This window comes from Conger conger, chromosome 5, assembly GCF_963514075.1.
Source record: "Conger conger chromosome 5, fConCon1.1, whole genome shotgun sequence".
NCBI classification, from domain to species: domain Eukaryota; kingdom Metazoa; phylum Chordata; class Actinopteri; order Anguilliformes; family Congridae; genus Conger; species Conger conger.
In genome coordinates this window covers 4,654,855-4,680,590 of record NC_083764.1, presented here as the reverse complement: position 1 = coordinate 4,680,590, position 25,736 = coordinate 4,654,855, and the positions used below count along the sequence as shown (strand labels likewise).

The 25,736-nt window shown below is 42.1% G+C and overlaps 4 protein-coding genes across 6 annotated transcripts; all 4 read right to left on the bottom strand.

The window, feature by feature from the left end:
* Positions 1-304: 304 nt before the first annotated feature.
* LOC133129588 (zinc finger protein 436-like) lies at positions 305-6,417 on the bottom strand. The gene is made up of 7 exons (XM_061243777.1): positions 6,291-6,417; positions 4,911-5,107; positions 4,092-4,202; positions 3,670-3,793; positions 2,558-3,209; positions 2,397-2,455; positions 305-2,201 (listed from the first exon to the last, which is right to left on the bottom strand). Exons 1-7 carry the CDS (start codon positions 6,325-6,327, stop codon positions 1,330-1,332), a joined length of 2,052 nt encoding a protein of 683 aa, XP_061099761.1. The 5' UTR covers positions 6,328-6,417; the 3' UTR covers positions 305-1,329.
* Positions 6,418-7,917: 1,500 nt separating this feature from the next.
* On the bottom strand, positions 7,918-11,764 carry LOC133129589 (oocyte zinc finger protein XlCOF6-like). Of its 2 annotated transcripts, none has more exons than XM_061243778.1 (4): positions 11,643-11,764; positions 9,860-10,451; positions 9,705-9,778; positions 7,918-9,513 (listed from the first exon to the last, which is right to left on the bottom strand). In XM_061243778.1, the coding sequence occupies exons 1-4, from the start codon at positions 11,680-11,682 to the stop codon at positions 8,375-8,377; spliced, it is 1,845 nt and encodes a 614-aa protein (XP_061099762.1). In that variant the 5' UTR covers positions 11,683-11,764; the 3' UTR covers positions 7,918-8,374. The 2 variants fall into 2 exon arrangements, with proteins under 2 accessions (XP_061099762.1, XP_061099763.1); XM_061243779.1 differs by lacking the exon at positions 11,643-11,764 and adding an exon at positions 11,258-11,293.
* Positions 11,765-12,489: 725 nt separating this feature from the next.
* Positions 12,490-16,254, bottom strand: LOC133129591 (zinc finger protein 391-like). Its single transcript, XM_061243783.1, has 4 exons — positions 16,093-16,254; positions 13,908-14,637; positions 13,774-13,832; positions 12,490-13,618 (listed from the first exon to the last, which is right to left on the bottom strand). The coding sequence occupies exons 1-4, from the start codon at positions 16,130-16,132 to the stop codon at positions 12,705-12,707; spliced, it is 1,743 nt and encodes a 580-aa protein (XP_061099767.1). The 5' UTR covers positions 16,133-16,254; the 3' UTR covers positions 12,490-12,704.
* A 101-nt stretch (positions 16,255-16,355) lies between these two features.
* Positions 16,356-24,590, bottom strand: LOC133129592 (zinc finger protein 391-like). 2 transcript variants are annotated; one of them, XM_061243784.1, is made up of 4 exons: positions 20,777-20,916; positions 18,583-19,312; positions 18,449-18,507; positions 16,356-18,229 (listed from the first exon to the last, which is right to left on the bottom strand). In XM_061243784.1, exons 1-4 carry the CDS (start codon positions 20,814-20,816, stop codon positions 17,418-17,420), a joined length of 1,641 nt encoding a protein of 546 aa, XP_061099768.1. In that variant the 5' UTR covers positions 20,817-20,916; the 3' UTR covers positions 16,356-17,417. The 2 variants fall into 2 exon arrangements, with proteins under 2 accessions (XP_061099768.1, XP_061099769.1); XM_061243785.1 differs by lacking the exons at positions 16,356-18,229; positions 18,449-18,507; positions 18,583-19,312; positions 20,777-20,916 and adding exons at positions 21,113-22,886; positions 23,106-23,164; positions 23,245-23,935; positions 24,452-24,590.
* Positions 24,591-25,736: the final 1,146 nt, after the last annotated feature.

Here is a 25,736-nt window from a genome sequence, read left to right as displayed (position 1 = left end):
AGTCATCTGCGCTACGCCATTGTGCCAACAGGAGGCTTTTGGGTTCTTCAATATTTTAGCAGCAATGTCAAAAAATAAAAAAAATAAAAAAAACATAGTAGCATAGTTGATGGCGATAGATTTCCCCAAAACATTTGTCAAAAAATAAGAAAACGTATCAGTGCCTGCAGCACTATACACACTTGAATTTTCCCCAGGGAAAAATAAGACCGTATACAAGCACCACTTTTAAAAAAATATATAAGTTCTGCTCATTAGCCTCGTTGTGGCCAAAATGTGCTTATCATTAATTGAACTGCCAGTCTTTAATCAAAATGCTGTTTTAATTTACGATCACATACAGGTTACCACTCGGCACATTTCTGCACTATAATTCCTCATAAACAAACATACATACACGCAACAAAATCGTACATGCAATGATGAAATCCATGATAAAATTTTAACATGATTAAAAAAAACATATAGGACCGATAACAGTACAATAAACTTTAATTTCATATACAGATACGCTAAAATGATGCAAATCTGGCCGTGGACTGAGGACACCTCTAACTCCTCCAACTTTCAATCGTCCCAAAGTTCTTCATCATACAGTGCAGCTCTTGCGATTCCATGTTGATATTGTATCGGCGGTAGCCAGCATATGAATTTAGGTAGGTGATAGCCTAGCAACATTTGCTAACGTTACATAGCCTACTGCATTGATTCAAAGATCGGAGTCTCCTATTATCTCCTGTAGAATAGGAACAAACACCAAACTGCTTAACAAGCTGCGCGTTTATGTAACTAGGTACGAATAGTCTTCATCATACATTTTGAGCAAAGTTGATATTGTATCGGGGGCAGCCAGTGTCTGAAAAGGCAACATTAGCTAACGTTACTGATAATGAATCTGAGCATGTGATTCACCTACGATTGTCTGTAGAATAGGAATCAACTGCTTAAATGTAATTCATGTTAATATTTGCATTGCAAATAAGGCATGCTCATATTTCTATGCATAATCTAACTGTATGGCTTTCCTTGTGTCGTAAAACTGACAATTTTCCGAATGAAGGTTTGGGAAGCGGTGGGAGGTGTTGGAGACGGTGGGGAGGCGCTGGAGGTGTCCTCAGTCCGCCGCGAGACCCCTCTCACGTTTCTGAAGGAATGACAATCCCACATCCCGATAAAAATACATGTGGTTTTACAATGTACTCGCAGTTTTCAACATTGCATTTAATTTCTTTTTATACTTGATATTGGAAAAACCCGTGGGCAATTGGCAATTCGCAAGTCCTTGTTAGGAATCCCTTGAAACCTGGTAGTGACTGAATGAGGCTGCTCCTACATTGGGAGCAGAGGACCCATCAGGTGGTTTCGCTGGTGAATGGCCAGGTAATCTGAACGCGTGAAACTCTTCCCACACAGGGAGCAGTGGTATGGGCGCACACCTGTATGAGTTAGCTGGTGTAGCTTCAGTTTACTTGAACTACTGAAACGTTTCTCGCATTGCGAGCAGTGGTACGGGCGTTCCCCTGTATGAGTTCGCTGGTGTAGCTTCAAAGCACTCGACTGAGTGAACCTGCTTCCACAAAGCAAGCAGTGGTATGGGCGTTCTCCTGTATGAGTTCGCTGGTGTTGCTTCAAAGTACTTGACTGAGTGAAACTCTTCCCACACAGCGAGCAGTGGTACGGGCGTTCACCTGTATGAGTCCGCTGATGTAGGCTGAGTTTATCGGACTGAGTGAAACTCTTCCCACACAAAGAGCACTGGTATGGACGCTCACCTGTATGAGTTCGCAGGTGTACCTTCAGTTTATCCGACTGAGTGAAACTCTTCCCACACTGGGAGCAGGGGTATGGACGCTCCCCTGTATGGGTTCGCTGGTGTATTTTTAAATAATGTAAACTACTGAAACTGTTCTCACACAAAGAGCACTGATGCGGGCGCTTTCTTTTATGCAGTGTCATGTGTGTTGTCAACAGCCGTTGGCATTTGAAGACCTTCCCACACTGGGAGCATGTGTGGGCCCCTGGAGTGTCTGTGTGGGACTGTGTTGGGGTGTGCTCTGTGCTGCTGGAAGGTTGTTGGGACCCCACAGTCCTGTTGAGCTCCTCTGGATGAACCTTCTCAATGTGCTGGTGAAGATTCACTTCCTCTGTGTCAACGAATGGGCACTGGAAGCAGCAAAAGACCTGAGGCGACACAGTTTGTCCTAAGGAGAGAGAAGGAGTGCAGATTAGTTTTTAGGAATTAGAGAAGCAGATGCTGATTAATACAACCATTACTGCAAAAATGTGATAATGGATTAATCTTAACTCTGAATCTTAATTTCCTTCAGCATGACCTGGCAGCAATCTCAACTTGTCTAATGACTCCCTCAGAATTGAAGATTAGGTGTCATTCGTACCGGTGTTTTTGTTCCTGTGGGAGATGACAGGAGAAATAAGGGAGGCTTCAGCACAGATCCTGAAAAGAAAAGAAAAAACAGAAAAAAAAAAAAAGCTGATTTATTTTTAAATGGAAGACTCAGTGATCAGAGGAGACGCACAGTCAGCGCTTCATTCTTACCCGTTCTCTGATGAAGATGGCAGGAGGTCCAGGGGTCCCTCCAACCGAGATAATGCAGGGACTGAGCTATAATTAGATTCCATTTGGGGAAACCACACTGTATGCTGCTGTAGCAGACAGAAATTGACCAGCGTAGACGCCTCCTCCCCTTCCTGTTGTGCAGGCAAGACGTTTACTATATTCTTCGACAATTTGTCAGTTTGGGCAAACTGATCATTTATATATCCCTCCTCCTGTTCATCCATCTCTTTTTCCTCCTGCTTCCAGAGTCTCTCTTCATTTCTCACACCATCCTCCCTCTCCATTTTCACACTCAGCCTCTCCCAATCTTCCTTCTCCTCTTCCTCCATCTTCAGGTTGGTTAGTATGTCTTTTTGCTCCTTGCTCCTTGGATCTCCTGTTGTTTTCTCCGTCCTCTCTTCTAGATCTTCTTTTCTCTTCAAACCTGAACTTGGCTCCTCCCCTGTATAATCTGAGCTATCCATCGCAGACTCAGCCCGTTTGTCTTCACCTGAAGAAGTGGGGTTTACACATTTCATGCAGTCAGTTATAGATTCTGATTGTCTGGTGGGGTTTGTCAGCTTGGTAGAATCCTCCACTTGTTTAGTGATTGGGTGGGACATAGAGCACTCCTCTATGGAGGAACATGTTGCTGTGCAAGAGAATGAACAGATTAATGTTTAATGGTACAGATGACAATCACTCTGCGCAAAAGATAAATGTAGAAAGGTGGATACATTGGTTCACTTTTGTGGAAATGTGCCTTGGCTTCACCATAGATACGATAATAAACAAGCAGTCACATAATACAGGCTACAAACAAAACAATACTGACAATATAGGTTCAGAATATACAGGCCTCAAACAATCCAATACATAGACAACACAACACAACAGAGCGTCAAGCAACTGACCAGTATATCAGAGTGCTATCATCAAAATATTAATAATTTACCAGGGCAATGGCATGTGGAATGAAAGACTTCTTAGGTTTTTTGAAGCTCTGGGCACTCTACATTCAGGTGCGGCTTAAACATGTCAAATAGTTAGTGATGGATTCTGATGTGTAACTGAGTGGTTTACAGGAATGCACTGATGAAGGCCTACAGTACCTTTCATCTCCACCTGTCCAAGACTTCTCTGGTGCCTGAGAAGGGTCTTCAGCAGGTCTGGGCAAGAAAAAGACTGCACACAGACCTCCAGGACAGAGGGGGCAGCACTGAGCCAGGACACTGTCTGAGGGGAGAGATGCAGGATCAAACAACTGTGTTGTTGTAGCTGCACAGGAATTCACTGACTGCAATACATTCATGGTGTACAACTATTTACAACACAGCTCATGTTTTCAAAGATCATACTGTTGGTGTTAGTGGTATATATTAAATTCTTACAAATACATAAAAAATACCGTGTCATTTTGTGACTGCAGGCAAGAGAATTTCTGGATTTTTTTCTGAAGCATGAGTGGGCCAATTCCAAATTCAGCAAACATCTCCTGTGAGTTCTGGTGTAGTCGGGTACTGTGTCTCGGTACCTGTTTGAGGTCTGGTACCGGCAGCAGCTGATCCAGTCTGGAAAGAAACTCCCACAACAGAACCTCCAGAGCTGGATCAGTTTTGGAGCCAAACCCTGCTGTGGACATGTACTGCCAGAGAGGGAAAAAAAGAACACAGGCATTTAGAGAGAGAAATACAAGTAATAATAGACAGTAATATAGAATAATAGAGATAAATATATATATATATATATAATATATATACTCTATCCAGCGAGTGAGCGAGAGAGAGAGAGAGAGAGAGAGAGAGAGAGAGAGAGAGAGAGACAGTTAGTGGGGGGGTATAATGATTGTAGAGTGCAGGGAACTGATTATACAGAATTTTGAGGACAGTGGAGAAGTACAGATCTCACTATTGATAGGTTTGACCCATTAAGGTTAGATTTATTAAGTTGTTTTTTGGTTCAACGTCATTTTGGATACACATTCTCACACACACACACACACACACACTCGACATTACACATGACATTCATAACTCCTCTCGCCAGGCTATTTAAGCCCTCACTTGTGACTATTATGTAAGCATCCCTCGTGAATCCCCAAAATCATAAATGAAACTTTTCAATTGGAAAGTGGTCGCCAGTGTATGATTTCGCAGGTTTCCCAAATTAGTTCCACTAATATCCAGCTGTCCTTGGGGATGTAAAGGGGTGATAAATTAACTGAGATACAGGCTGCCATATTGGTCCATATTACACAGACACTCAGCCAAGGCTGACCAGTAGAAACTGTACCCCATGTCTGTCCACCCCCATGCCTCCTGCATCAGCCTCCTCCTCCTCCTCATCCTCTCACCTGCAGCCCCAGAGTGAGCTCGGTCCTCTGGCTCTCACTCAGCATCTCTGGGAATGCCTCCATCACCAGAGACACAAACTCCTCCAGTTTCCCATAATGCAACACGTCTTGCTGCTGCAGCACCTGCCACATGGCTGCAGAGAAGAGTTGAAGTGGAGGAACCAGCAGGTGCAGGGAGGAGACAGGGAGAGAGGGCTCTACCAAAAGAGAAAAGAATGTTCCTTTAATTTCACATTTAACACTAGCATAACTGCAACGCAGGTTGTAAAACACTGTACTTAAATAAAAAATCTGCATGCAGCACTTAAGGGGACTTAGCACTTGTCGTCACAAATGCCCAACTACTAGTGTAATCACATATAAGCCCTTAATTTATTGCACTGATTTTAGATGTCCGCATTTCATATCCTTCAACATTTAGTTTGTAGTCATTGGCCGCATCTTCTGATAAGGTTATTAAACAAGGTTATCATAAAGAGTCTTCGTAGCATTCAAGCCATTGATCTGTAGAAGCGAAGTAAAGAAACGTTACTCTTTACATCTCTCCTACAGCTTAAGTTTACGAATCACGTTTCCTCAAACCAAGGAAACAGGCTCCAATTATGGATCAGATATGACTATACATTTGCAGTAACGGTAGCTAACGTTAGTTAGGACATTTCGACAGGGTACAACTCGACAGTTGCTCAGCAACATGGCTGTGCAGTGTTTCATCGAAACGCCTAGCTCTATGCATCGAGGCTAAATCCTAAAGTCCGTCAACATACCAAATTATGGAAATCAAATTCAAAACGCAAATAAACAAACGCACTACTCAACGAAAATCGTAAATGTTTTAAATGTAACGTGCTGTGTTTTATACATTCTGAATCGCAGTGTTGTGGAAGAACAAGACACATTTCTCCCTAGGAGAATATTCTTCCTAACGTCATTACTTTCCACGAAATTCCACAAAATTCACTGAAAGCGGTCATCATTCTTGAGAACAGGGGAGCTACCGCCAGGCCAGGGCTAAAGTCTGACTTTGATTGACAAAAGTAATAGTCTTTCACCCTATCGAGCTACTTCCCTACACATCGCTAGAGCAGGCGAGACGCGTTAAATCGGACCTAACGTCATTAACGTTAATTGGTATTGAGCGGTCCAGCTAGCGTGATTAAGGAGGGTCTTTTGTATAAGCATATAGGCATAAGTAAAGCACTATTCAGAGAATACAGCAAAGTTATTGGACCCATATTCAGCCATCGACTGAATTGTGTAGGCGTTAGCTAGCTAACCCTATATAGAAAGTCGCTATACCGGTTTGAGCGATTATTGAAATCTATGCGTAAATACTGTTTGCTCTACTAACTAGCCAAATATCCTTCGTGGAACTCTCACCTCCGATTTCCCTCTCTGCGATGTTCTGTGTTTCCATCAACGTGCAAAATATTGGAAATAATGTAAAGAATCTAACGTTAACCTAGCTTTAACCTGAAAAGATTCTGCTGCTGCGTCTTCTTCTTCTTCTTCAGTTTTGTTTAAGAGCTGAAAAACTAAGAGGTACGTTGCCGCCACCTACTGAATGCATTAAGTAATCCTCTCTTTGTAATGTATTTATTTATTTAACTCATACAGAACAACACGTTAACCACCTTACATTCGGCAGGAATCGAAATCCGTATGGGAAAAAAAGCATGGGAAATGTGCTGAGGGAACCCACGCAGTCACATTGTGATTTCATCTCACGTTAAAAATACTATTTATTTCGGAGGGGAGCACTTCAAGAGAGCCTTGAAAGTTGGCAACTTTGCCACAGCTCAAAAATCTCGTCTGGGTCCTCCTGGGCACAGTGAGGACGGAGCGCAACAACAGAAAGAGGCCCGACCTACAGGCTAGCATTGTTCACTCCTGTTGGCCATCCTGGCGTATGAATGCGTATCTTCCGCCCCTGCTCTGTGCATCTGCTGCAGCTGCAGTGAAAAGAAGCTACTGGCTGACAGGGAGATGTTTCTCAGGATTTCTGTGTGTGGACCTCAGGATGCTGATTAATGATTAATGAGGAGGGCCATAAAGCTGTTGATAGAAACATAAATAATGACGCGCCCGCCTGCTCAATGTGTATGGGAGTGGCTACATATGAATGGTGTTTAATTATGTCATGACAGGTGTCAGTGAATTCTATAAAGAATTTAATAATTTTTTCCCAAACAAACTTTCTATCAGTACGACATATTAGCTAGAATTGTTATGAATAAACCAGCCATAAAATGCTTTTAAAGCACATGCCTCAGTAAGTTCCAGGTGGGAGTAACCAAAGCCAAGGCGTACTTATTTCTTGTTTAGTTTTGTTTTACGGCGATGTGTGAGCAGTACAAGTGAAGTGTGCATTACTGCCACCAACTGATGTGGAGCGTGGACTGAGCAGACCAATGTTTGTGGTGCTCAAAGCACCAAAAGTGTACATTTGAAAAACCGAAACGGCAACTTCCAAAAATACACACCTTCAGCAATGCAATTATTTTCATCCGAAACGATCTCACTGACAACCAGCCATTGGCAAATACAGTCAGGAATGTTGTAGCAAAATGTGGTATAAAATTATTTATTACTTATTTTTATACCACAGTCTTCCTGGGTGTAGGTGAAGTGGCAGACCAGGGAGAATGAAGACCCAGATCTTGTTTGTGACACCAAAATGTTAGATTCCAAGGAAAAGGTATGGATGGTAAGGAACTATAAACAATCAGTATATATTCTGCAGAAGGGTAGTCAGGTCACACAACAAGATGTATTTTGAAGTCCCACAGAGGGGCAGTCCATCTGAACATGTATAACATTCATATCACATCACTTGATGTTTACCTTTAGGTTAGCAAATCATCATTTGTTATGTTGACTGGCCCCTAAGGCTAATAAGATTCGATTTACTGTTTGAGAGTAAGAGTAGAGAGCCTAGACCCACTCCCATCAAAACTACAAAGTAAATAATTCATTCATTCATTCATTCATTCATTATCCTAACAGGGTCGCAGGGGGGCTGGAGCCTATCCCAGCATACATTGGGCGAAAGGCAGGAATACACCCTGGACAGGTCACCAGTCCATTGCAGGGCACACACATCATTCACTCACACACTCATACCTATGGGCAATTTAGAGTCTCCAATCAGCCTAACCTGCATGTCTTTGGACTGTGGGAGGAAACCGGAGTACCCAGAGGAAACCCACGCGACACGTGGAGAACATGCAAACTCCGCACAGAGAGGCCCTGGCCGACGGGGATTTGACCCCAGGACCTCCTTGCTGTGAGGCAGCAGTGCTACCCACTGCACCATCCGTGCCGCCCACAAAGTAAATCAGCAATTATGAACTATGGATAATGTTGATTAGTTATATGAGTAAAAATAAAATAAGTAAAATTAATCAAAATATACATTTAACATTTTAACATGACCGAAGCACTGGGAGGAAAGGGTGGGAACTTTAACCTGTATGAGTTCGCTGGTGCTGCTTCAAGGTACGCAACTGAATGAAGCTCCTCCCACACTGGGAGCAGTGGTATGGGTATTCCCCTGTATGAGTTCGCTGGTGTTTCTTCAAAGTACCCAACTGAGTATAATTCTTGCCACACTCGGAGCAGTGGTACGGGCGTTCCCCTGTATGAGTTCGCTGGTGTTTCTTCAAATCACCCGAATGAATGCAACCCTTCCCACACTGGGAGCAGTGGTATAGGTACTCCCCTGTATGTGTCTGCTGGTGCTGCTTCAAAGTACTCAAATGATTGAAACTCCTTCCACACTGGGAACAGTGGTATGGGCGCTCATCAGTGTGAGTTCTCTGGTGTTCCTTCAAAGTACTGAAGAACTTGAAACCCTTCCCACACTGGGAGCATTGGTATAGGCACTCCCCTATATGGGTTCGCTGGTGTTGCTTCAAAGTACTTGACTGACGGAAACTCTTACCACACTGGGAGCAGTGGTATGGGCGCTCATCAGTGTGAGTTCTCCGGTGTTCCTTCAAAGTACTGAAGAGAGTGAAACTCTTCCCACACTGGGAGCACTGGTAAGGACGCTCCCCTGTATGGGTTCGCTGATGTTGATTCAAATTACCCGATTGACTAAAACTTTTACCACACTGGGAGCAGTGGTATGGTCGCTCACCTGTGTGGGTTCGCTGGTGTACCTTCAGAGCATGTGAATAGCAGAAATTCTTCCCACACTGGGAGCAATGATACAGGCACTCACCTGTGCGAGTTTGCTTGTGTACCTCTAGATCAGATAAACGGCGGAAACTCTTTCCACATTTGGAGCACTGATACAGACATTCTCTTTTATGTATTTCCTTGTGTGTGGTCAGCAGTGATTTGGATTTGAAGCTCTTCCGACACTGGGAACAAGTGTGGGCCCCTGGAGTGCCTGTGTGGGACTGTGTCGGAGTGGGGGGTGTCTTAGAGGGGGTGGGGTGCTGATGTGTGCTGCTGGAAGGTTGTTGGGACCCCACTGTCCTGCTTAGCTCCTCTGGGTGAACCTTCTCAATGTGCTGGTGAAGATTCACTTTCTCTGTGTCAATGAATGGGCACTGGGAGCAGGCAAAGGCCTGAGATGACACCTCAACAGTTTGTCCTGAGGAGAGAGAAGGAGTGCAGGAGGTGAGAAAATTATAGGAAACAAAAAGGAAACAGATGCTGATAAATACAACCATTACTTCAAAAGTGTAATAATGGATAAAATTTTAATTTAGAATCCTTTAGCTTAACCTGCCAGCCACCACCAGCAGTGTCATAGACTTCCTCAGACTATTGGAAAATGATTACCTGTGTATTCCGTGCAGGTGTTTTGATTCCTGGAGGAGACGACATGAGAAATGAGGGAGACTTCTGCACAGAAGCTGCAAAAGACAAATATAGACTTACTATTTAGTGCAATACTGCCAGTGATCAGAGGAGTCCAGCTCATCCTTCATTCTTACCCGTTCTCTGATGAGGATGGCAGCAGTTTTGGGGGTTTCTCCAACCGGCCAACCGTCTTTCTCTTCCGGGTCACGACCTGCATCTTCTGCCTCCGTGCTCGGTTTCCTCTCAGTGGTGAGAGCTCATGCCGTCTCCAAGGAGATGTCGCTCGCTGATCTCTTTTACAGGCCATGGAACGAAGAGGTGATGTCACAAAAACTGAATTAGCAGCAATTTGTAGTCGGCGAATCAGCACTCTAGGTTGTTTTCGCAGACAGCAAGTGATCAGAGCAGACCACTCCTCCCCTTCCTGTTGTCCACGTTCTGATTTTACTTCATTCTTCACCACTTTGTCAGTCTGGGCAACCCGGCAAGTTATTTGTCCCTCCCTCTGTTCATCCCTTTCTTTTTCTTCCTTCTTCCAGAGTTCCTCTTCACCTTTCACATCATTCACTGTCTCCATTTTCACACTCTGCCTCTCCCCATTTTCCTCCTCCTCCTTCATGTTGGTTAGTATGTCTCTTGGCTCTCTGCTCATGAAATATCCAGTCTTCCTCTCTGTCCTCTCCTTTGCGTCTTCACTTCCGTCCAAACCTGACCTTGGCTCCACCCCTGTGTAATGCAAGCAGCCTATCACAGATTCTGCCTTGATGTTTTCACCTTTTGAGGTGGGACTTAAAAGGTTCAAGCAGTCAGTTATGGATTCTGATAGGCTGTCAGTATTTGTGTGATTGGTAGAAGCCACCACTCTTTGAGAGGCAGGGTGGGAGATAGAGGACAGCTTACACTCCTGTATGAGTTGCTGTGAGAGACCATGAACAGATTAATGTCTAATGGTACAGATGAAAATGGAAAAAATTTAATAAATTATTATTTAAAAAGATAAATGTACAGGTGGGGCTTAAATGAAGCAGGAGCTTGAACATTTCACATAATCAGCGATGGAATCTGATTTGTAACTATGTTGGAGTTGTTTATATTGGTGCCTGGATAAAGCCCTACCATTCATGTCCAAGACTTCTCTAGTGCCTGAGAAGGGTTTTACATTTGACACCAGCAATTTCGGTACACAAACCCTTATTACACCTCAAAATTACTGAGGGGCATTTCTCTTCTGCTGTTTTCAGACCAGCTAATCTTTTCCTCATAGGATATTGCTATGACATCCTCACAATACAGCCAAAGGCTCCATATTACAACGAGCTGTAATTGGAATTGCTGACATGAATTACAAGTACTCACTAAAGCACAGCATAAGAGATAGTTTCTTAGACAACACAAATAGCACAGTTCACTTTCAATATATTACGTGAAATTTAGTAATTCAGCAGATAATTGAATAAATTATATAATCAAGATCTGAGGCATGGCCCTCCATGACACCGAGTTTGATACCACCGCCGTAATGTTATACTTACCCAAAGTGGCCATATAAGTGCCCCATCGAAGTATCTTAAGAGACTTTGCTCTTCTTATCTTATTCTTAACTTTGATCTTGCGCAATAAAATTCTAAATGATGCATCTAAACTTAAAAATCGCATAGAAATACCTATTTTTTTTATTTTGCATTTTGAATTGCAATGTTGTGAAAGACATATTTCTGTTTCCGTAGGACTACGCTATACCGTGATTACGTCTTCTTTTGAGAAAGCAGCACAACACTAGACTACCTAACAACCATAGCTGACTGCCCATTATTTATACATTTAGCAAAATAATATGGTAATATCCATGCACCAGTTTCAGCGTCCGTCGCTCGGAGCTTCGTCGAACAATCAATTTGTGGAGGCAGATATACGCACCTCCGATTTCCCCCTCGGCCACGGTAAGGGTTTCCATCATCGTGCAAATAAATTGGAACTGTTATGAAGAAACAAGCGTTGAAAAGCTTTCAAAGCGTTTGTCAAGGTAGATTGTACCAACGCATGCGCATTTTTCTTCGGCTTCGGTTCTTCTTTGGGGTTTTAAGGTGGTTGTGAACCAACATTCAGGAGCATTACCACCACCGACTGGAACAGAGTGTGGATGGGGATTCTATGCTATGGATCGTTCTTAATGATGTGACAATGAATACTTTCTTTCTGATGCATAATACATACCATAATAACACCATACAATGTAGTATGAATCCATTCGCGGATTTAACTTTACAGTCACTTGAGGACACCCGTACAAACGTTCTCTTTGCTTCTACCATCTTCACACAATGGGCCGTTGACAGCAGCTATTTATACTTCAAGAACCAAGTTTATGACTGATTTTAAGCGTTCCGTAAATACAAAGACATGTCGTGATTATTTGCGATGGCATATCATTTATACAACAGCAAATGTATATGCTTCTTGTAGACGTTATGCATCCCACATTGGGACACTTTGTCAACAGTGTTACAGTCAAGTATTCTAACTATTTTCAGAAATGAAAATCATGGAATCAAAAATGGTAAAATATTTTATTGACTATGAATTAACCATACAGGTTGTACTTCGGAAACATCCCTTTGATTCTTCCTGTGATACTCTGCTGAAACAATGGTTAACTATTCACAGTGTGCTCATTCTCTCATGTGCTCCTAAATAAAACAGAATGTCTTAGCAAGGTGTATTGTAATAGAGAAGCAATCCAGTCAGGAAAACACTTCACACTTGATCCAACTATGACAGTGTTTATTTCTGCTACAAGAATACACTTGCCAACAGAGTAAATACCATACTAAACAAGCATTATTTACAGTGATACTTAATACCCTCTAAGAAAAGGGAGAAGCCACTATATACAGTCCCCAAAAGTATTGGAACAGCAAGGTCAATTCCTTTGTTTTTGCTATTCGGATTTCATCTGCATTTGTGTTCCAATACTTTTGCTCACGAATGAAACTTCCCACACTGCAAACAGCGTGTGTGAGTTTGTTGGTGTCGAGTTAGTTGACCGGCCCAAGTAAAACTCTTCCCACACTCGGAGCAGTGGTATGGCCGCTCACCTGTGTGAGTTTGCTGGTGTATTTTTAAAGATCGGGAACTGCCGAAGCAGTTCTCACACTGGGGGCAGTGGTATGGACGTTCCCCTGTATGGATTCGCTGGTGTATCTTCAAATTACTCAGTTTATTGAAACTCTTCTTGCACTGTGAGCACTGGTATGGTCGTTCCCCTGTATGAGTTCGCTCATGTAGCCTCAAACCACTCGACTGAGGGAAAGTCTTTCCACACTGGGAGCAGTGGTATGGCCGTTCCCCTGTATGAGTTCTCTGGTGTTGCTTCAAGCTACTCACCTGAGGGAAACTCTTACCACACTCTGAGCAGTGGTATGGCCGTTCCCCTGTGTGGGTACGCTGGTGTAGCTTCAAACTACCCAACTGAGGGAAACTCTTACCACACTGGGAACAGAGGTATGGTCGTTCCCCTGTATGAGTTTTTTGGTGTAGCTTCAGGTGATCCGACCGGGCAAAACTTTTGTCACAGTCGGAGCAGTGGTATGGGCGTTCCCCTGTATGGGTCCGCTGGTGTTTCTTCAAATTACCCAACTGACTAAAGCTCTTCCCACACTGGGAGCATATGTAGCCCCCTGGAGTGCCTGTGTGGGACTGTGTCGGAGTGGGGGGTGTCTTAGGGGGGGTGGGGTGCTGATGTGTGCTGCTGGGAGGTTGTTGGGACCCCACAGTCCTGCTGAGTTCGTCTGGGTGAACCTTCTCAATGTGCTGGTGAAGATTCACTTCCTCTGTGTGAATGAATGGGCACTGGGAACAGGCAAAGACCCAAGATGCCTCCTCAACAGTTTCTCCTGAAAACAGAAAGAGCGTAGGAGATATGAAGCTTATAGAAAACAGAGAAGGAAGTAGATGCTGATCAGCACAACCTTGCAATCATCTCCACTTGTGTAATAGACTCCTTCAGACTGCAAATAACTGGATTGGAATATAATTGCGAGATCTCCACCTGTGTTTTGGTTCCTGGGGGACATGACAGGAGAAATAAGGGAGGTTTCAGCACAGATCCTGTAAAAGACCAACAAAGGCACATTACTTCATGTAAGAGACTGAGAGTGAAGAGATACACAGCCCAGGGCTTACCCATTCTCTGATGAAGATGGAAGATGAGGATGACCCTTCTGTCTCTGTGATTGGTTTCCTCTCAGTGGTGAGAACTCATGCGGTCTCCATGGAGAGCTCGCTCCCTGATCACTTTTATAGACCACGAGACGAGAAGGTGATGACACAGGAACTGAACTATTATCAATTTCTAATCGGTGAATCAGCACTCTGGGCTGTTTTAGCAGACAAGACGCCACCAAAGTAGACAGCTTCTCTTCTTCCTGTTGTTCTGATTTTCCTACATTCTTCACCAGTTTGTCAGTTCGGACACATTGATCAGTTACACGTTCCTCTCTCTGTTCATCCATCTCTTTTTCTTCTTCATTCCAGAGTCCCTCTTCATCTCTCACACCATCTTCTGTCTTTATTTTTACACTCTGCCACTCCCAATCATCTTCCTCCTCCTCCTTCATGTTGATTAGTATGTCTTCTTGTCCTTTGCTCATCAAATATCCAGTTGTCCTCTCTGTCCTCTGTCCCATGTCTTCACATCTGTTCAAACTCAACCTTGGCTCCACCCCATTATAATCTGACCTGTCTATCCCAGATTCTGCCTTGATGTCTTCACCTGAATAGGTGGGGCTTAAAATGTTCACACATTCAGACTTGGATTCTGATTGGCTGTTGGTGTTTGACCATTTGGAAGAATCCACCACTCTTTGAGAGGGAGGGCTGGACATCTTGCACTCTTCTATGGATGGAAGTGTTGCTGTGAGAGAGAATGAACAGATTAATGTTAAATGATAGATGAAAATTGCTCGACCCGAACGTATATTATAAAAGTTTTTATTTATTTATTGTGAAATAAGTTTCTCTTTGAGAAATTATCTAAACATATAAAGACATGGCACTAACAACTCACTCAAGTTGTAGTACATAAGTACTACCACCTTACCAACTACTTTGTTGAATATCTAACTTTTTTTTTTTCTACATTTTCTGGCTGGACCCAACTAATCTTTGAATAATTATCTAATTTCTGTGTGGCTGTTCTTAACCAGCCCTGCGATGGACTGGCGACCTGTCCAGGGTGTATTCCTGCCTTTCGCCCAGTGTATGCTGGGATAGGCTCCAGCCCCCCTGCGACCCTGTTCAGGATTAACGGGTTAGGATAATGAATGAATGAATGAATGAATGAATGTTCTTAACAAAAGTATCTACTAGTCTTAGAAGTTTGAAAGTCAAGCTGGTGCTGATGTAGCAAGCCATCAAATATTGAGAAACCACAACCTTCTGTCTGAACAGTATTATGAAAATCAGTTGAAAATCTGAAAATGGACAGAAAATTCTGTCAGAGTACACGTCAGTTTTTTTCCCTACTTTAATGCCAAATATAGCTCCAAATTCTACACAAACCCCAATTTCCACTCAAGTGGGTACCACCCCCCGCCCACTTTTTTAAAAAAAGAGCAAATATCTCGAGAATGACAAATCCAATGAGGCTAATGTTTTTATATGTTCTTTGTTTATTGAATATATAAAGAACATTTATACATGTGGTCAACTCGCTCATCACTGGTAAATTCTTCACAGAATTACGCTATTGTGTTCCGTCTTTCCATGATATGTTGATGATACTGAAAAAAAATGACAATTTTAAGGTGTAGAATAGCGGTACAGCACAGAAAACAATTTGAAATAGAGTAGCTAGCTCCAAACTACATTATTGATATCAAATTCCAAATGATGCAACTAAACCTTCACAAAGCCGCAATTCTCAATGGGAAGAATATTCACTCCACAAAATTCACTATGACCCTTAGGCCAGTCCTCACTTGCAAACTTAATAATTTTAACGCAATCTACTAACTAATCGAACCTAACGTAATTACAGTCGGTTACAAGCAGCGAAGCGTGGTTAAGGACGAGTATCTTCCACTTATTTATTTAGATAATGAAAATATAGCTACTGAACTCGTTGAATCCGCTGGTCATTAACCTTTTTGAAAAAACAGAAACGCGCTAGGCTAGCTACCAATTATAGCTGGCTGTTTAAAATGTATTTATTTTTTTAAAGAAATGTGACATAATTGTGCCAGTGCAAGCAGTAATTGGAATCGATGTGTAACTTAATATACAAATAAGACCACCGCTGGAACAGTCTTTCGTAGCGTATCTAATATCCTTCTTCAAACACTCAATTTATAAAGGAAGAAATACGCACCTCCGATTTCCCTCTCTGCAATGTTCAGTGTTTCCATCATCGTGAAAATATTAGAAGTGAAACTAGCATTGAAAGGGTTTAAAAGCTATCATTTGGTAAGGTCTTATTTCTGTTTTGGCAGCTGGTATGGTCCTGTGAGAACGCATGCGTAGTAGTAGCACAATTTGATCAAAAGAGGGTGACTTCCTTGATATTACCAGGTGAAAATAAATTCAAAATAAAAGACATAATTAAATCTATTTATTTTTATGCATTGTCGAACATGATCACAAAAGCACCCCTCAATTTTGTTTGTTTGTTTTTTTTATTTAGTTGTCATGTATCCCTTACCAAATAAGCCAGAACACAAGAGTTTTTTTCACTTCCACTCATAGTCTGGTCACCGGAGCGCAGAATGTCTGAGTTGGGCAGTCTCAAGGCAGCAGTACGATAGCCACATGGGGTCTTGTTTGAAGGGGTGAACAGACAATCATTTTTTCACCTTGTCTCCAGCTTACTTTCCAACTCTTGCAGCTTCACAAATACTTTGAGCCCTACTTGAGATGATGCATATAATTTCTAAGTGTGATGACGCCCTGTGTATGCCTGATTTTCTGGGTCAGAGGCCCCACACCTCGATCAGAGCCCCACCTTCTGAGTTTTAGCAGCCGAACACAAACTTCTGAGTACGAAGCCAGGTAAACAAGTCCCACAACCTCTGAGTTTCAAGAGTAGAATCTACATCACAAGACCTCAGAGTACAAAGATATGCAAGATGTCTCAGGACCTCTGAGCTTCTCGTAAGCGAGAAGCAAGTCCCGAGACCTTCGAGACAAAACCAGATAAAGGTCCTGGTGGCATGCATGGACTCCAAGATGCAGGTATGCTGCTCAGTGCCAAAGCATACACATCAGGCTATCTCTGGGCTTCTCTTGTTTTTATAAATTACATTTTATTTAGCAGACACCAAAGCAACATACAAAAAAAAAAAAAAGATCAAGGTCATTAGAACAAACTACAGATAAGCTACAACCCACAAAGAAACAGTTGTACAGCCATGGACATTATTTCCAGCACACATGGCAAATAGGCCAAGTCAGTAAGAAATTAGGACTATGGATGTTTAGAGCACCTGTATGTACTCTATGTACTGTATGAACAAAATTTCATAAACATTTGGGTAACAGATTTTGAAAATGAATGTAAACATTTTTTTTCTCCAAAATGCAAATACAGACATAATGAAAGTCATAATTTTGGAAATTAAAACAAAAGTTTGTTGATGTACCTTCAGATTACTTGACCTCCTGAAACTCTTCCCATATTGCAAACAAGGGTCTGGCCATTCACGTGCATGAGGTTGTTGGTTTCGCATCAGTTGGCCTGCCCGAGCAAAACTGTTCGCACACTGGGTACCGGGGTAGGGCTGCTTTCCTTCGCTGGTGAATTTTTAAAGAATGCAAAGTGCTGAAGCTGCTCTCACACTGGGGGCAATGGTACGGGCGCTCACCTGTATGGGTTCGCTGGTGCAGCTTCAAACTATGTGACTGAGTAAAACTCTTCCCACACTGGGAGCAGTGGTATGGACGCTCACCTGTATGAATTCGTTGGTGCATCTTCAAAGTATGTAACTGAGTAAAACTCTTCCCACACTGGGAGCAGTAGTACGGACGCTCTCCTGTATGAATTTCCTGGTGTCGCGTCAAAGAACTTAAGTAGCTGAAGTTCATCTCACACTGGGAGCAGTGGTACGGACGTTCCCCTGTATGGCTTCGCAAGTGTTTTGTCAAAGTACTTGATTTATTGAAACTCTTTTCACACAAAGAGCAGTTGTATGGGCGTTCTCCTGTATGAGTTCGCTGGTGTAGCTTCAGGTGATCCGACCGAGCAAAACTCTTCTCACAGTCGGAGCATTGGTAGGGGCGTTCCCCTGTATGGGTCCGCTGGTGTTTCTTCAAATTAACCATGTGACTAAAACTCCTCTCACAGTCGGAGCAGTGGTAGGGGCGTTCCCCTGTATGGGTCCGCTGGTGTTTTTTCAAATTACACAACTGACTAAAACTCTTCCCACACTGGGTGCATGAGTAGGCCCTTGGAGTTCCTGTGTGGGACTGTGTTGTGGTGGGGAGTGTCTTAGGAGGGGTGGGAACTGTTTCTCCTGAAAACAGAAGGTGTACAGGAAATATGAAGTTATAGAAAATAAAGAAGGAAGCAGATGCTGATGAACACAGCTATTACTGCAAGTATAATAATTGATGAAATAATAATTGAAAATCTCAATTTCTTTCAGCACAACCTTGCAATCATCTCCAATTGTGTAATAAGACTCCTTCAGCCTTAAAATAACAGGACTGGAATTTAATTTTGTGATCTCCACCTGAGTTTTGGTTCCTGGGGGACATGACAGGAGAAATAAGGGAGGTTTCAGCACAGATCCTGTAAAAGACCAACAAAAGCACATTACTTAATGTAAGAGACTGAGAGTGAAGAGATACACAGCCCAGGGCTTACCCATTCTCTGATGAAGATGGAAGATGACGATGACCCTTCTGTCTCTGTGATTGGTTTCCTCTCAGTGGTGAGAACTCATGCGGTCTCCATGGAGAGCTCGCTCCCTGATCACTTTTATAGACCACGAGACGAGAAGGTGATGACACAGGAACTGAACTATTATCAATTTCTAATCGGTGAATCAGCACTCTGGGCTGTTTTAGCAGACAAGACGCCACCAAAGTAGACAGCTTCTCTTCTTCCTGTTGTTCTGATTTTCCTACATTCTTCACCAGTTTGTCAGTTCGGACAAATTGATCAGTTACACGTTCCTCTCTCTGTTCATCCATCTCTTTTTCTTCTACATTCCAGAGTCCCTCTTCATCTCTCACACCATCTTCTGTCTTTATTTTTACACTCTGCCACTCCCAATCATCTTCCTCCTCCTCCTTCATGTTGATTAGTATGTCTTCTTGTCCTTTGCTCATCAAATATCCAGTTGTCCTCTCTGTTCTCTGTCCCATGTCTTCACATCTGTTCAAACTCAACCTTGGCTCCACCCCATTATAATCTGACCTGTCTATCCCAGATTCTGCCTTGATGTCTTCACCTGAATAGGTGGGGCTTAAAATGTTCACACATTCAGACTTGGATTCTGATTGGCTGTTGGTGTTTGACCATTTGGAAGAATCCACCACTCTTTGAGAGGGAGGGCTGGACATCTTGCACTCTTCTATGGATGGAAGTGTTGCTGTGAGAGAGAATGAACAGATTAAAGTTAAATGATAGATGAAAATTGCTCGACCCGAACGTATATTATAAAAGTTTTTATTTATTTATTGTGAAATAAGTTTCTCTTTGAGAAATTATCTAAACATATAAAGACATGGCACTAACAACTCACTCAAGTTGTAGTACATAAGTACTACCACCTTACCGACTACTTTGTTGAATATCTAACTTTTTCTCTTTTTTTTTTTTACATTTTCTGGCCGGACCCAACTAATCTTTGAATAATTATCTAATTTCTGTGTGGCTGTTCTTAACCAGCCCTGCGATGGACTGGCGACCTGTCCAGGGTGTATTCCTGCCTTTCGCCCAGTGTATGCTGGGATAGGCTCCAGCCCCCCTGCGACCCTGTTCAGGATTAACGGGTTAGGATAATGAATGAATGAATGAATGAATGAATGTTCTTAACAAAAGTATCTACTAGTCTTAGAAGTTTGAAAGTCAAGCTGGTGCTGATGTAGCAAGCCATCAAATATTGAGAAACCACAACTTTCTGTCTGAACAGTATTATGAAAATCAGTTGAAAATCTGAAAATGGACAGAAAATTCTGTCAGAGTACACGTCAGTTTTTTCCCTACTTTAATGCCAAATATAGCTCCAAATTCTACACAAACCCCAATTTCCACTCAAGTGGGTACCACCCCCCGCCCACTTTTTTTTAAAAAGAGCAAATATCTCGAGAATGACAAATCCAATGAGGCTAATGTTTTTATATGTTCTTTGTTTATTGAATATATAAAGAACATTTATACATGTGGTCAACTCCCTCATCACTGGTAAATTCTTCACAGAATTACGCTATTGTGTTCCGTCTTTCCATGATATGTTGATGATACTGAAAAAAAAAAGACAATTTTGAGGTGTAGAATAGCGGTACAGCACAGAAAACAATTTGAAATAGAGTAGCTGGCTCCAAACTAAATTATTGATATCAAATTCCAAATGATGCAACTAAACCTTCACAAAGCCGCAATTCTCAATGGGAAGAATATTCACTCCACAAAATTCACTATGACCCTTAGGCCAGTCCTCACTTGCAAACTTAATAATTTTAACGCAATCTACTAACTAATCGAACCTAACGTAAGTACAGTCGGTTACAAGCAGCGAAGCGTGGTTAAGGACGAGTATCTTCCACTTATTTATTTAGATAATGAAAATATAGCTACTGAACTCGTTGAATCCGCTGGTCATTAACCTTTTTGAAAAAAAACAGAAACGCGCTAGGCTACCTACCAATTATAGCTGGCTGTTTAAAATGTATTTATTTTTTTAAAGAAATGTGACATAATTGTGCCAGTGCAAGCAGTAATTGGAATCGATGTGTAACTTAATATACAAATAAGACCACCGCTGGAACAGTCTTTCGTAGCGTATCTAATATCCTTCTTCAAACACTCAATTTATAAAGGAAGAAATACGCACCTCCGATTTCCCTCTCTGCAATGTTCAGTGTTTCCATCATCGTGAAAATATTAGAAGTGAAACTAGCATTGAAAGGGTTTAAAAGCTATCATTTGGTAAGGTCTTATTTCTGTTTTGGCAGCTGGTATGGTCCTGTGAGAACGCATGCGTAGTAGTAGCAAAATGTGTTCAAAAGAGGGTGACTTCCTTGATATTACCAGGTGAAAATAAATTCAAAATAAAAGATAATTAAATCTATTTATTTTCATGCAATGTCGAACATGATCACAAAAGCACCCCTCAATTTTGTTTGTTTGTTTTTTTTATTTAGTTGTCATGTATCACTATCACTTCCACTCATAGTCTGGTCATCGGAGCGCAGAATGTCTGAGTTGGGCAGTCTCAAGGCAGCAGTACGATAGCCACATGGGGTCTTGTTTGAAGGGGTGAACAGACAATCATTTTTTCACCTTGTCTCCAGCTTACTTTCCAACTCTTGCAGCTTCACAAATACTTTGAGCCCTACTTGAGATGATGCATATAATTTCTAAGTGTGATGACGCCCTGTGTATGCCTGATTTTCTGGGTCAGAGGCCCCACACCTCGATCAGAGCCCCACCTTCTGAGTTTTAGCAGCCAAACCCAAACTTCTGAGTACGAAGCCAGGTAAACAAGTCCCACAACCTCTGAGTTTCAAGAGTAGAATCTACATCACAAGACCTCAGAGTACAAAGATATGCAAGATGTCTCAGGACCTCTGAGCTTCTCGTAAGCGAGAAGCAAGTCCCGAGACCTTCGAGACAAAACCAGATAAAGGTCCTGGTGGCATGCATGGACTCCAAGATGCAGGTATGCTGCTCAGTGCCAAAGCATACACATCAGGCTATCTCTGGGCTTCTCTTGTTTTTTTAAATTACATTTTATTTAGCAGACACCAAAGCAACATACAAAAAAAAAAAAAGATCAAGGTCATTAGAACAAACTACAGATAAGCTACAACTCACAAAGAAACAGTTGTACAGCCATGGACATTATTTCCAGCACACATGGCAAATAGGCCAAGTCGGTAAGAAATTAGGACTATGGATGTTTATAGCACCTATATGTACTCTATGTACTGTATGAACAAAATTTCATGAACATTTGGGTAACAGATATTGAAAATGAATGTAAACATTTTTTTCCTCCAAAATGCAAATACAGACATAATGAAAGTCATAATTTTGGAAATTAAAACAAAAGTTTGTTGATGTACCTTCAGATTACTTGACCTCCTGAAACACTTCCCATATTGCAAACAAGGGTATGGCCATTCACGTGCATGAGGTTGCTGGTTTCGCATCAGTTGGCCTGCCCGAGCAAAACTCTTCGCACACTGGGTACCGGGGTACTTTCCGGGCTGCTTTCCTTCGCTGGTGAATTTTTAAAGTTTGCAAATTGCTGAAGCTGCTCTCACACTGGGGGCAATGGTACGGGCGCTCACCTGTATGGGTTCGCTGGTGCAGCTTCAAACTATGTGACTGAGTAAAACTCTTCCCACACTGGGAGCAGTGGTATGGACGCTCACCTGTATGAATTCGTTGGTGCATCTTCAAAGTATTTAACTGAGTAAAACTCTTCCCACACTGGGAGCAGTAGTACGGACGCTCTCCTGTATGAATTTCCTGGTGTCGCGTCAAAGAACTTAAGTAGCTGAAGTTCATCTCACACTGGGAGCAGTGGTACGGACGTTCCCCTGTATGGCTTCGCAAGTGTTTTTTCAAAGTACTTGATTTATTGAAACTCTTTTCACACAAAGAGCAGTTGTATGGGCGTTCTCCTGTATGAGTTCGCTGGTGTAGCTTCAGGTGATCCGACCGAGCAAAACTCTTCTCACAGTCGGAGCATTGGTAGGGGCGTTCCCCTGTATGGGTCCGCTGGTGTTTCTTCAAATTAACCATGTGACTAAAACTCCTCTCACAGTCGGAGCAGTGGTAGGGGCGTTCCCCTGTATGGGTCCGCTGGTGTTTTTTCAAATTACACAACTGACTAAAACTCTTCCCACACTGGGTGCATGAGTAGGCCCTTGGAGTTCCTGTGTGGGACTGTGTTGGGGTGGGGAGTGTCTTAGGAGGGGCGGGAACTGTTTCTCCTGAAAACAGAAGGTGTACAGGAAATATGAAGTTATAGAAAATAAAGAAGAAAGCAGATGCTGATGAACACAGCTATTACTGCAAGTATAATAATGGATAAAATAATAATTGAAAATCTCAATTTCTTTCAGCACAACCTTGCAATCATCTCCAATTGTGTAATAAGACTCCTTCAGCCTTAAAAGAACAGGACTGGAATTTAATTTTGTGATCTCCACCTGAGTTTTGGTTCCTGAGGGAGATGACAGGAGAAATAAGGGAGGTTTCTGCACAGGTCCTGTAAAAGACAAATAAAAGCACATTATTTAATGTAAGACATATAAGAGACGCACAGTCCAGATCATCATTCATTCTTACCCATTCTCTGATGGAAGATGAAGATAACTCTTCTGTCTCTGTGATTGGTTTGGTGAGAGCTCATGCTGTCTCCATGGAGATGTCGCTCCCTGATCGCTTCTACAGGCCACGGAACAAAGAGGTGATGACCCAGGAACTGAAATATTGGAAATTTCTAGTCGGCGAATCAGCACTCTGGGCTGTTTTAGCAGACAGGAAGTGACCACAGTAGACGGCTCACCCACTTCCTGTTGTCCATGTTCTGATTTTACTTCACTCTTCACCATTTTGTCAGTTTGGGCAAACGGATAACGTAAATGTCCCTCTTTTTCTTCCTCCTCCTTCCAGAGTTCCTCTTCACCTTTCACATGATTCACTGTCTCCATTTTTATACTCAGCCTCTCCCCATCTTCCTCCTCCTCCTTCATGTTGGCTAGTACATCTTCTTGTTCTCTGCTCATGAAATATCCAGTTGTCCCCTCTTCCTTGCATCTGTTCAAACTCAACCTTGGCTCCACCCCCCCTTTGTAATCTGAGCTGTCCATCACAGATTCTGCCTTTAAGTCTTCACCTGAATAGGCTGGGTTCAAACACTCAGACTTGGATTCTGATTGGCTGTTGGTGTTTGACCATTTGGTAGAATCCACCACTCGTTGAGAGGGAGGGCAGGACATAGACGTCATCTTGCATTCCTCTATGGAGGGAAGTGTTGCTGTGAGAAAGAATGAGAAATTTGATTTTCCCCTGCTTAAACTAATCAACTCCACGTCGCTTTGGATAAAAGCATCGGCTAAATAACACATTATTAATTGTTATTAAATTCCAAATGATGCCACTAAACTATCACCAAAACACCATTCTCAAAAAATGCTAAACGTTTTTACTTTATCTCAGGACTATTCACTCCACAAAAATTCACTAAAAACCTGTCATGACCCTCAGGCCGCCTTTACAACTGACTTTGAACTGGAGCCATGCAGACATAAACGTTTCTCCCCTACATACGCGCCAAATCCAACCTAGCGTAATTACAGTTGGTTACGAGCAGTCCAGTGTGATTAAGTCTTGAGTGTTCAGCAAAACGCTGAACACTCAAAACGCTGATTAAAACATAAATAAATAAATAAATAAATAAATAAATAGAACCGCAGTAGGCTACCTACCAATTACAGTTGACTGTTTAATTAAAAATAATTCATTTATTAAAAGAAACGGGACTTAATTGTACCTGTCCAGGCAGTTATTGGAATCGATGTGTAACTTAATATACAAAGACGACCACCGGCCGATCAGTCTTTCGTAGCTTAACCAATATCCTTCGTCGAACACTCAATTTATAACGGCAGATATACGCACCTCCGATTTCCCTCTCTGCAATGTTCAGTGTTTCCATCACCGTGAAAATATTAGAACTGTTGTAAAGAAACTAGCATTGAAATGGTTTAAAAGCTATCATTTTGGTAAGGGCTTCTTCTTTCAGTCTTGGCATCCGGAATGGTCATGTTGTAAGAACGCATGCGTACTAGTAGCAACGTCAGTAATCAAGAGGGTGACTTCCTTGATATTACTATGTATAAATAAAATCCAAATAAAAGTCCGAATTAAATCTTTTTTTTTCTGCATTATCGAACATGATTACAAATGCACCCCTCAATGCATTTTGTATCTTTTTTCCTTGCTGTCAAAATAGCAGTTACCAGAAAGACAAGATTCTAGTGTCCTAGTTCAAAATTGTCTCGTGATTTATAAAAAAAATTAAGCTTGCCTTTAAGATGTTGCACAAAAAACTCTACCTAATCACTGGTAGCCTTCAGAACAGGCTACTTGTCTTATGCTGTGTTCCAGAGAACGTGGAAGTCGAGTTTTTCCGACCTCCTACGAGGAAAAGTACAATAAAACGTCACTCAAAGTCGTGATTCCTTCTTGTGAAATCGGGTCAAATCGATCCACCTTCCACTTTCATTGGTGAAACAATATTGCCAACGTTATGGCCGTTAGTGGGTTAGGGCAAATTATCTCTCACATGGCAAATAGTGGCGCCAGTCTGCAGCAAAGTGGTACATCACTGTTACCCTCAAGGTTCGTGGTTCAGTCCCCGGTTTAGCCACGATAATATCTGCATAGCTTGAGCTAGGCGTTTAACCCCACATCGATCAACTGCAAATCGCTTTGATTGAAAGCGTCAGCTATACAACATGAAATGCAATGTAAAAAAAGGCCAGGTCACTAATTAGGAAGATGGATGTTTCCATAGCACCTTAATGCACTCTCACTAACCTTCCCTAAACATTTGGAATTTTGGATTCGATTTAGAAAATTAAGTCACAAATCTTTTTTTTTTCTTCCTGTGAATAAATACAAATTAAAGTCATAAAATGGGGCATTAAAATTATGAAAAGAAACAAATGGCAAAACCATGATTTTTACATTTCTTTTCAGAAATTAAAATGATAAATTCAAAAATGGGAAAGCTGAAAATAATTTTCTATTGACTATTAATTAATATGCGCTAC

Coding starts and splice junctions, on each gene's coding strand:
- LOC133129588 (XM_061243777.1), bottom strand. CDS start 6,327: ATGGAAACACAGAACATCGCAGAGAGGGAAATCGGAG. Junction 2,456..2,557: donor CCATCTTCATCAGAGAACGG/GTAAGAATGAAG, acceptor TTTTCTTTTCAG/GATCTGTGCTGAAGCCTCCC. Junction 2,202..2,396: donor CCACAGGAACAAAAACACCG/GTACGAATGACA, acceptor CTCTCTCCTTAG/GACAAACTGTGTCGCCTCAG.
- LOC133129589 (XM_061243778.1), bottom strand. CDS start 11,682: ATGATGGAAACCCTTACCGTGGCCGAGGGGGAAATCGGAG. Junction 10,452..11,642: donor GGCCGAGGGGGAAATCGGAG/GTGCGTATATCT, acceptor TGCATTACACAG/GGGTGGAGCCAAGGTCAGGT. Junction 9,779..9,859: donor CCATCCTCATCAGAGAACGG/GTAAGAATGAAG, acceptor TGTCTTTTGCAG/CTTCTGTGCAGAAGTCTCCC.
- LOC133129591 (XM_061243783.1), bottom strand. CDS start 16,132: ATGATGGAAACACTGAACATTGCAGAGAGGGAAATCGGAG. Junction 14,638..16,092: donor TGCAGAGAGGGAAATCGGAG/GTGCGTATTTCT, acceptor TCTCTCTCACAG/CAACACTTCCATCCATAGAA. Junction 13,833..13,907: donor CCATCTTCATCAGAGAATGG/GTAAGCCCTGGG, acceptor GGTCTTTTACAG/GATCTGTGCTGAAACCTCCC.
- LOC133129592 (XM_061243784.1), bottom strand. CDS start 20,816: ATGATGGAAACACTGAACATTGCAGAGAGGGAAATCGGAG. Junction 19,313..20,776: donor TGCAGAGAGGGAAATCGGAG/GTGCGTATTTCT, acceptor TCTCTCTCACAG/CAACACTTCCATCCATAGAA. Junction 18,230..18,448: donor CCCCAGGAACCAAAACTCAG/GTGGAGATCACA, acceptor TTCTGTTTTCAG/GAGAAACAGTTCCCACCCCT.